Source organism: Polistes canadensis, unplaced genomic scaffold (assembly GCF_001313835.1).
Source record: "Polistes canadensis isolate GaletaPanama2010 unplaced genomic scaffold, ASM131383v1 scaffold_56, whole genome shotgun sequence".
NCBI classification, from domain to species: domain Eukaryota; kingdom Metazoa; phylum Arthropoda; class Insecta; order Hymenoptera; family Vespidae; genus Polistes; species Polistes canadensis.
This window is the reverse complement of record NW_014569603.1, coordinates 322,734-332,686: the sequence shown is the minus strand read 5'-3', so window position 1 is coordinate 332,686 and position 9,953 is coordinate 322,734. Positions and strand designations below refer to the sequence as shown.

Genomic DNA, 9,953 nt, shown 5'->3' with positions numbered 1-9,953 from the left:
GATTTATCATCTATTCGTTTTGATTTTCTTTTACTTTTTAAAATATATATGTATAAAAAACGCATTTCTGATGGCACACACGTATTTAGACACTATAAATAAATATAATTATTTAAAATTTTTTTAATAAATATAACTATATTATATACTATCAAAGAATATTGTATTAATAATTGTAAAAATAATTATAAAAAATAATTTGTTTTCGATTTTTCAATTATTAATAACTAATTAAATAATTAATTTTTAAAAGCTGAAGAGCCTGATAAACAAAAAGTGAGCAATTGATTGAAAACAAAAAACAATAGAAAATTTCATTGCTTTGCTTAGCAATGAGAAAAAATGTTTTTGTATTTTCAATTAATAATAACTAATTAAATAATTAATTATTAAAAGTCGAGGAGCCTGNTAATAACTAATTAAATAATTAATTATTAAAAGTCGAGGAGCCTGATAAACAAAAAGTGAGCAATTGATCGAAAACAAAAAACAATAGAAAACTTCATTGCTTTGCTTAGCAATGAGAAAAAATGTTTTTGTATTTTCAATTATTAATAACTAATTAAATAAATAATTAATAAAAAGTGAGCAGTTATCGATTTTGATTTGGAAAGTGTTAAGCAATTAAAAGCACTTATTTATTTTATTTTGCTGTTGAGGTTCTATGCCAAGTTTTCTGCTGTTTTTAGTATGAACAGACTTAGAATGGTTCTTAGTTATCGATTGCTGTAGATTCCTGTTTTTTCAACCGTCGATAATAAAACATTGTATGTCCCATACTTGGAATTCAAACATAAATGTCACTAGATTTTCTTCCGAACTGTCGATAATTGTAAATTAAGCTTTCTTTAGTTCAATTCTCAAGTTCAATTCAAATATTGTGCTCTCCTACTTACTTCAATGCTGAACAAATTTTTATATTGCAAATTTTTTCGATTAATCTTTATTAATAATATAAATTAACTTATAATAATAAATCATGACTCATCTAGTTAAAAAATATTTCTAAATGGAGCATTGTGATTGGCTCAAATACTTAGCCACCTGTTCTTCATAGGAAAACTAATTACTAACACTCATGTTTCATTAAAACTACGCGTGTGTTGAATAACAGAAAAGAATTTTATTGTGTTTGCATATATTTTATTACATTTAAAAGAACAAATAATAATAATAATACTTTAAACAATACTGTTAATATTTGCAATTAGTGACGACAATTGCATGAACTCATCAACATGGAAAAGAAAATTGTATTTTCTATTTTTCTACTAAGTTTACTAATCAATAAAGGTAAGGTGTGGTCTTATGGATTAGTTTTCATTGACAATTCTATATTTATTAGACATTATTTAATAAATAATATTATAATTTTAGGGGAAAGTCTTCTGTGTTACAGATGCAACAGTAATCATCCAGGGTGTGGCACTCCGTTAAATTGGTTATGGTACTGGGGAGAATCTTGTCCGGAGTACGATGACAAATGTGTTAAAATAATTGAAAGAAAAGGGGGTAATGCTTCTAATTCTTATAATAATCAATCATTTTAAAAAAATATGTTCTTTTTATTGTTAAATATAAGATTGAATATTATGAATTTATATTTATGCAGCTGAGACCATCATTACAAGAGAATGCTTGAGTTCAGTACGCAGTTTCAGAACAGATATACCAGCTGATCGTTATGAGGGATGCCGTCCTGCTGCAAAAGATGTTCGTCTAGGACATTACGTTAACAATAGTATTTATCAGCTAGATATCCATAGAGATTATTATGATGAGGTAACATGGTGTTTCTGTTATTTTGATAACCGATGCAACAGTGCCACTAATTTTAATATTTCTATCTTTTTGTTAGTGGTTTCTAGTATTATAGGATATTTTGCAACATAATGTTAGGAATCAATCATCATAGATTGTTCAAGTTGCAAGATTTTTTTTCTATTAATTTTCAAATATCTAGATCTGAACGCATTTATTTTGGCGAATATACAATTATTCGTTCATGCTTTTAAAATGATTGTTTTTATAAAACAATGCAACTAAAGTGTTCTTATGCGTGCCGTGCAGAAAATATTGTATAGATTTTTATTGTCAAGCGTTATGACGCTAATATACCAATTTAAGAGTACAACAAAGTAATCATTAAATATTTAGTTAAAGACATATACATCTTTAGAAAGATTTAAAATGTAATAATTACACAAGAATGTATTAACTCGATTAATCCGTCCATAAATTAGCAATTAATACTTAAAATGTATTAATACTATTGTATTTAAAAAAATGTTTTTTATTATTTTGATTAGAATGTTATGTTATTAACCCCTTGCATTATAACAACGTATAAGATTCATGATACGCTTTGTAGCCTAAATACGAGAAACAAGAATCCTACTCATGGCAAATCTTATGGGTCAAACATAAGAAGCACAAAATGTAGCGATAACTTTAGTATGTAATTCGACTTGTTAAATTATAGCGCAAGGGGTTATATTTATCATGAAAGTAAGATAAAGTTTGATATTGTTAATAACAACTATATAGAGCGGTAATGTTACCAAGTGAATTTTTAAAAGAAAAGAAAATGTTTAATATCACATGAATTGATCATAAAAATTAGTATTACTTTTATATAATGTTAGTGACTTTCCTGTAAGCTTATACATATATTTGTATATTTAATATACTTTGTATATTCAATGTACAATTATCCGTCCATAAAGAAAATATATTTATACTTTATATTTATAACAAATTACATGGTTTAATTTATATAAAATAATTTTTGAATATTCCTACCATAGATAGTCAAGAATCTACAGACTTTCAACTTTGTACAAATAGTAAAAACAATCTAATTGCAAAAAACTGATAGAAGAGAATCACTGTCATTCAAGTTCCTATGGACCAACTTTAAACATTCCATCAGTCATCAATGGTCGAAATTTTTGTTTTTTTACAACTCAGAAGAGACATTTAATTTATAAATAAGAATGAAAGCGGATTTATAGACAAAATATAACTTTTATTATATAAAATATCCAAACATTTCTTAAATTATGGAATTCTATCTTAGAGAAAATAAAACAATAATTAATTATGTAGACTTAACACTTTAATATCTGCACATATGTCCAAGATTCTTTTTAACAACAATTATTTGTTGTCCAATATATTTTGTCCAATAATTTTCATGCGACAGCAACATAATGTCATTGGACGGCATAATATTAATATATAATAATATTTAATTGCAAATTTTTATATAGAAACTAGTTTTTAATGATCTTCAGCAGTCTTATTTTGTTTTGTCTATTGCATTAAATTCAGGATTTGAAGTCTATTTAATCTTCATCAGATATTTCAGTTTCATCGTCTTCCATCGACTCAAGTTTTTCTATAATGTCAATGTTGACAATTCTTTCGTATACCATTTCAGGTGCAGTGATAGTAAGAACTCCGTTAGTTGATAAAGTAGAGCTTACACGATCCATATTGCATGTCTCAGGAAACATGTACCTCCTTTTAAATTGTTTAACTTCGTAACCATCTTCGTTCCTTTCACCTTTGTGTTTACCTATAATAGTAACTTTCCTTCCAGTTATTGTTATACTTATGTCCTCTGGCTTCAAGTTTTGAGCATCCAAACTTATTTTATACTTATTTTTACACTTTTTCATCATTGGTGAACATGAAGATGATTTGTAAGACATAATTCTAACTAATAGATGTAATTGTTATAGAAAGCCTAACAAGATTAATTTGTATATTAAAGTATCTGCGTTAACCTAATACAATGAATATAAACAAATTATGATGTTTTTAATCTAATCTTAAATGTTGATTATAAATAAACGTTAAAAATAATCCAAACCCTCCAATCAATTTGAAAACAGTATCGGTAACAAAAACATAGGCTACTTTTTGACTTTTTGTTAATTGTTATTCAACGATTATCGAATAACGTATTTTGATCCTGTTTTCTTTGTTTGTTTTCTTTTTTAACTTATAATAATTAATTGTTTTACATATATGAATTTGAAATCAATGATTTATCTTATTAACCAAATATTTCTTATTCATTTCTAATATAGCTATTTTTTTTTGTTAAACTTGTAGAAGATTCTCGTTATAACATTTCAGACGTAATATCCTTTAAAGTTTACTTTAATATTAAATATTTACACGTTTATACGCAGATTTATTATCGAAATGCCGGCTTAAGAGCGGCATTAATAGTTTGACTAATAAAAACGTGAGTTAGTAGACGCCTTCGAAAAACACGCCGAACCTTCTTGAATTTGCTAGAAATGGCGGGAAATTTCGTATCGATCGGTAGCGTGTTCATTTGGAATAAAATATTATCTTAATCTAGAATATTCGATATATCGTATTTTTCGATTCATCCCATCTTATCATCAAATACTTAGAATTATGTTCTTTGATATTAATAAATCATTCGTGTAATATTAATAAACGTTCCTAAAAATGAATATTAAAAGTCACGAAGTTGCGTGAGAATGTTTGATTTTGTGCCAGAATTTGTTTGTTGCACAATCGAGAAAGATTTTAATGCACTTGCAGAAGAACATTTGTTCTTTTTACAGCGATGTAATAAAAAAATTATTATTACGATGAAATTTATTTTTTTGTTAAATATATAGAAGAAAAATACAAATACAAAAATTGCTCTACCTGATGTGTGCAAAACCGGTTTCATTTTGAGATTAAATCGATTGAGAGGAATCGTTTTTATTAAGCGAGCAGAATAACTTCGAGAGAACTAGTTCAAGAACGAAATAAAAATATTATGACGGTTATGCGAACGGCTTTAATCAAAAAATAAACATGCGAAAGCTATTCCCTTTCTATCTCTTTCAACTAAACGATTATCAATGAAAATGAGATATAATGTATTAGATATTAGATCGATTTGTAAAATGAAGAGACATTCTTTGCAATTATGGAAATCCCAAAAGAGTTTTAATAGAAAATCAATAGACACTGTAGTACACATTGGATTACAGGTTATAGACCTCGAACGTAATTTTATAAAAAGATAACGAATTCTCAATGTTATTTTCCAAGGTTTCGTTTGAAAATCATTTGAAAAAATTATTTTATTATTTATAATAATTAAATCAATCATGAAATCGTAAAAAATAGCACATTGAATTATAACTTGTAAATTTTGAATTTATTTTCAACATAATTTTTAAAACTTTCAGTAAAATGATTTGATAATTGTGTAATTGTTTAATTCATTATAAACATAAAGACAAATAAGATCCTAAATTTGTAGTATCGACATATGCATAAAAAGATTTAATTTTATTTAAAGCTATTTTAAAAATAAAAAAAGTAAATTTTCTTTTTTTAAATCAAATTGTATTGTTGGTATTTAAATCATAGTTGCAATGTCATCGATTAAAATTTAAGTCTTAATTTTCTGCTTGTCATTTCAGGCTTACAAAATATGAAAACATAATTTAAATTAATAATAATTCTCCCTTTTAAGTGCCTTTAAAAATGTTGTTGCGTATTAAAAAATGCAATAGAAAGAACAATAAGCTAATTTGAGACATTTTGATAAAAATGACTGTAGTATCTGATAAATTCAATATCGAGAACTTTCTACCATATATTAAATAACTACAATAACTTTTTTTTTTAAATGAAAAAAAAAAAAATAATATGAACAATAACAAAATTTGTAAGGAAAAGAAAGGGAAAGACAATTTGTAAATTTAATTCGACCTTCGATCAACGAACGGTTGAGAATGAACGCACGTTAGCATTTAGAAGAGATCGAAAATTCTAGTTCCTTTCTCATTGTCAGAAAATAAAGGAAAACAAGATTATATAGAAATAATTTCAAATAATTAAGCAAAATATCGAAAAGGATCAAATGAAATAATAACGATTCAATCGATAAAAAAAATGAAATTTATTAGGTTTAGAAAAACATAGAGAAAAAGAGAGAAAACGTCAATGAAAACGCGTCGGCGCTATCTTCTTTCTCGAGGCTTCGTGAATGTTCGTTTGGGAGAACGGACGATCAATATAAAGCCGGCAGAGTACAGGCAGATGTCAGTTTAAGCCGAGCAAGCTACGAGTGAGTACATAATAGAGAGAACTTTCCAAGCGAACTCTAAAGCGAGTATAACAAAATTATCTAAGAACAACGAAATAAAAGAAGATATAAGAAGGAGAAGAAACAACGATTTCTTGGTTGGAAGAATATTAAAAATCTAAATTTTTAAACATGTCGCTTTTACCGCTTCTTTTCTCCGATTGGTGGGAGGATTTGGAACGACCACATCGTCTTTTGGATCAAAATTTTGGTCTGGCATTGACACCTGATCAACTGGTGGCCATTCCGAGCAGAATGGAATTGCTCAGACCGAGAGAAAGATGCCCGATGGGTTATTATCGTCCATGGGCTGAAATGATTCGTCAGAAAGATAACGGATCATCGGTGGTTAACGCTGACAAAGACAAATTTCAAGTTGTCTTGGACGTTCAACAATTCCAACCGAATGAGATCGACGTTAAAGTTGTTGACAGATTTGTCGTAGTTACGGCTAAACACGAAGAAAAACGTGACGAGCACGGATGGATCTCGAGACAATTTGTTCGGAAATATATGATTCCAGAACAATGTGAGATCGATGAGGTTACATCGAAATTGTCTTCCGATGGTATTTTGACTATCACTGCTCCGAGAAAGGAACAACAAAAGGTGGACAATGAAAGAACCATCAAGATCGAACATACTGGAAGACCTGCAGTCCAGTCCCAGAAGGCTCAGAAGAAACAGGAAGAGGTGGAGAACAAGGAGGAAGAAAATAAGTAAAAGTATTTTCTTCTCTTAAAGAAGTAAAATCAGAGAGAGAATATTGGACTAATATTGACATTTCTTATTTACTTTTTCTTGATCATTCTTCTCTTAATAATTTTTACTTTACCATTTCATAATAATTAATAATAGTTCCTCATATATTATATCTCATTAGAGTTAAGATAATATTATACACAAGATAATACAACATTTATACTTACACTTATAAACTTATTATAACTGCTACATTTGAAATGCTGGTATATAATATTGTAGAACAATTATTGTATACATAATATCTCTATCCAATACAATGTCATTTGCACATTTATATTAGGACAATGTTAGCAGTTAAATAAACCAAACATTTCATTTCTTAATATTAGTATTTAAGAGTTACGACTAAGTGTGTTTAGTGTTCTTTTTTCTTCGTAATGTGTTCTTTATAACAAAGAATATTCTAAACATATTTAAAAAATATTGTTTCTTTTTATAATTTAATAAATACACGTATTTTATTGCATTAATCCAAAAGTCTTGTCAATCTGCGTTGTTTTTCCTTCAAATTAAAATTTCAAAGATACAATTCATTTATTTTAGAAATGAAATAATGTTTAACATAAAAATTCAACTATTTGTGGAAAATTCGTATTTTTCATATTTTTTATTTTCCTATATTTAAATAAATTTGTTCAATGAATCGTAGGAATTTGAATTTGTTCATTTTCATTTATTTGTTAATAGAAATATTGAGCATTAAAAAATATTAGATAAAAGCTTGGAAAAGATTAAGAAAATTCATAAAATTACTTGTCTTTGAAAGATATTTATCGATTAAATTTAATATCACGAAACAAAATTTGATACAGAATATAAATGCGTTGCCGGTGGTAACAAGCGATACGGCGTAAACAATGACGGTAGCAGATCAAAATAACAGCTTAATTCGCATAGTCTTTTGGTATTTTTGGTTTTGTCAACATCTAAAAATAGTTTGAAATAATTTAACCCACAAACTTATACGAATAAAAATAATAAAACCAAAGCAAAATTTAATTCTTAATAAAATATTACAGAGTAAAATCTTTGCTCGTATGAAAACAAAAAATTGCAATTTCATTTATAATATTTTGTAATGTCATATAAAAATTTCTATTTTGAAATTCATACTTCAATACAAAGTATAAATTGTATGTTTTTTTTTTTTTACAGAGAAGTTACATAAAAAGTATCTAATTATATAATAAGCGATTTCAAAGTCGAATTACTGTTCGAAATAAAAAAATATTTCAATAAAAAACCAATTATTTTTTTTTTCTATTACAATTGAATTCGAATATTAGTTGCAATCATCAGCAATTTCTATCATTCTTGCAACGTAATCTTATTCCATAAATCACGAAATTTCATAATTAGATGTTTACGTAGGTTCGAAGTAATTTTAGAGCAATTATAGCACGATCATCGTACGATCTAATCAATTCTGCCAATTATCTGTATAATTTGTGGGTACGAGAAGGATTTGTTTTATGCAAGAAGTCGATTTCAAATAGATAACAAATTTGTATTATTAAAAATATTCTATTAAAATACAGGTACTACAAAATATTATTACTAATAGATCATTAATAATAATAACTAATAAAAAATAATATGTATGATAATGTATAAATGTAATACAAAAAGAAATGAATGATAGTGATCGTAGGATAAAATATTAATTAAATTATATTTTTTGTTCATTGTTCAACAGCAGCCTTCTTCTCCTCTTCCTTTTCCAAAGCTGTTTTTCCAGTATGTTCGATTTTAATAGTTCGTTCCTTCTTTTCTTCAATAGCCTCTGGTTTCCTAGGTGCTGTTATCGTGAGGACACCATCAGATGATAAGGAACTTGTTGCTTTTTCAGGATCACATTGGTCAGGTATTAAATATTTTCGAACAAACTGTCTCGAAATGATACCGTGTTCATCTTCTTTTTCTTCGTGTTTGCCTGTTTAACAATATAAAAAATAATTGCAAATTTAATCAAATTAAAAATCAAAATTCATTTAATCAGGTAAGTAACTTTAATTTTCAACAACGTTGGTTTATTGCATTTGAATTAAAATGAATGCAACATTGATTCTTACCTTCAACTATGATGTAATTATCGACAATTTTGACGTTAATCTCATCAGGCTTAAATTGTTGAACATCTAAAGTTACGTGAAATTTATCCTTGTCATTTTTAACGACAGACCAACCACTGGTATCTTCGTCACGTACTAGATCAGCCCATGGTCGATAATAATTGTAAAACGATGGTGATGATGCTAATAGTGGTGACAATCTTCTATTCTCCAATCGGTTTAACACGGATGGTTGGAAAAATTCTTCTGGATGGATTCCCATACCAAAACGTTGACCCCATAATCTATGTGGTTGTTCCAATGTCTCCCACCAATGTGAAAATAATCTTGGTATCAGTGACATTCTTATTCTCATCTATGTTTTTATTCAAAACGTTTCCTTCTTTAATGTTTTCAAATTGGATTTTAAAACCTCTGAACACTGCGTTGATAGTTTAATTTTTGCTTATAAAGTTTACTCGTTGTTAGTTGCACGTTAACTGAGTCTAGGTATCTTGGTGGCGTGCTTTTATATCCGTTCGAAATGAGGTGACGCGCTGAAAGATTATTCGAGTCTTCTATCGAAATTTCGAGACAATACACGCATGTCTTTTTTCTTTCTAAAACGTATCAAAACAATTTTCTTTCCTTTTTTTTTGTATTTATGATGTAAATCAATGAAGAGACTTGTTTATTTAATCATTTTCAAGGTATGTTCGTACATAAAAATGTTTCAAGGTCTCATAATTGTTCAGAACATTCTGCTTGATATACAAAAATATTCTTTTCTTATCTTTTTAATTGATGTCAATGCAGAACTCGTTTGCTTAATATTTTCCTACATTTGGTTGCTTAGAAACATTTATATACAATTTTTAAATGAAATTTTGTAATTTTTTTAAAATGATATAAGATTCTGTGGATTTTTTTTAACGAATATTTAAAATTTTGTATTATGGAGAGAAATAAATGCAACTAATTAGAAAATGAACGTAACCATC

The 9,953-nt window shown here is 27.3% G+C and overlaps 4 protein-coding genes across 4 annotated transcripts; 2 read left to right on the top strand and 2 right to left on the bottom strand.

Annotated features, from left to right (window-relative positions):
• The first annotated feature begins 1,035 nt into the window (after nucleotides 1-1,035).
• On the top strand, nucleotides 1,036-2,758 carry LOC106785778. Its single transcript, XM_014746499.1, has 3 exons — nucleotides 1,036-1,293; nucleotides 1,378-1,512; nucleotides 1,613-2,758. Exons 1-3 carry the CDS (start codon nucleotides 1,239-1,241, stop codon nucleotides 1,891-1,893), a joined length of 471 nt encoding a protein of 156 aa, XP_014601985.1. The 5' UTR covers nucleotides 1,036-1,238; the 3' UTR covers nucleotides 1,894-2,758.
• A 589-nt stretch (nucleotides 2,759-3,347) lies between these two features.
• On the bottom strand, nucleotides 3,348-3,716 carry LOC106785762 (protein lethal(2)essential for life-like). Its single transcript, XM_014746478.1, has one exon. The coding sequence runs from the start codon at nucleotides 3,714-3,716 to the stop codon at nucleotides 3,348-3,350; it is 369 nt and encodes a 122-aa protein (XP_014601964.1).
• Nucleotides 3,717-6,083: 2,367 nt separating this feature from the next.
• On the top strand, nucleotides 6,084-7,219 carry LOC106785771 (protein lethal(2)essential for life-like). Its single transcript, XM_014746491.1, has one exon. It carries the CDS (start codon nucleotides 6,269-6,271, stop codon nucleotides 6,857-6,859), a length of 591 nt encoding a protein of 196 aa, XP_014601977.1. The 5' UTR covers nucleotides 6,084-6,268; the 3' UTR covers nucleotides 6,860-7,219.
• A 1,166-nt stretch (nucleotides 7,220-8,385) lies between these two features.
• Nucleotides 8,386-9,562, bottom strand: LOC106785770 (protein lethal(2)essential for life-like). Its single transcript, XM_014746490.1, has 2 exons — nucleotides 8,974-9,562; nucleotides 8,386-8,834 (listed from the first exon to the last, which is right to left on the bottom strand). Exons 1-2 carry the CDS (start codon nucleotides 9,326-9,328, stop codon nucleotides 8,584-8,586), a joined length of 606 nt encoding a protein of 201 aa, XP_014601976.1. The 5' UTR covers nucleotides 9,329-9,562; the 3' UTR covers nucleotides 8,386-8,583.
• Between the last annotated feature and the right edge of the window lie 391 nt (nucleotides 9,563-9,953).

Coding starts and splice junctions, on each gene's coding strand:
- LOC106785778 (XM_014746499.1), top strand. CDS start 1,239: ATGGAAAAGAAAATTGTATTTTCTATTTTTCTACTAAGTTTACTAATC. Junction 1,294..1,377: donor AAGTTTACTAATCAATAAAG/GTAAGGTGTGGT, acceptor TTATAATTTTAG/GGGAAAGTCTTCTGTGTTAC. Junction 1,513..1,612: donor AATAATTGAAAGAAAAGGGG/GTAATGCTTCTA, acceptor ATATTTATGCAG/CTGAGACCATCATTACAAGA.
- LOC106785762 (XM_014746478.1), bottom strand. CDS start 3,716: ATGTCTTACAAATCATCTTCATGTTCACCAATGATGAAAAAGTGTAAA.
- LOC106785771 (XM_014746491.1), top strand. CDS start 6,269: ATGTCGCTTTTACCGCTTCTTTTCTCCGATTGGTGGGAGGATTTGGAA.
- LOC106785770 (XM_014746490.1), bottom strand. CDS start 9,328: ATGAGAATAAGAATGTCACTGATACCAAGATTATTTTCACATTGGTGG. Junction 8,835..8,973: donor TAATTACATCATAGTTGAAG/GTAAGAATCAAT, acceptor ATTGTTAAACAG/GCAAACACGAAGAAAAAGAA.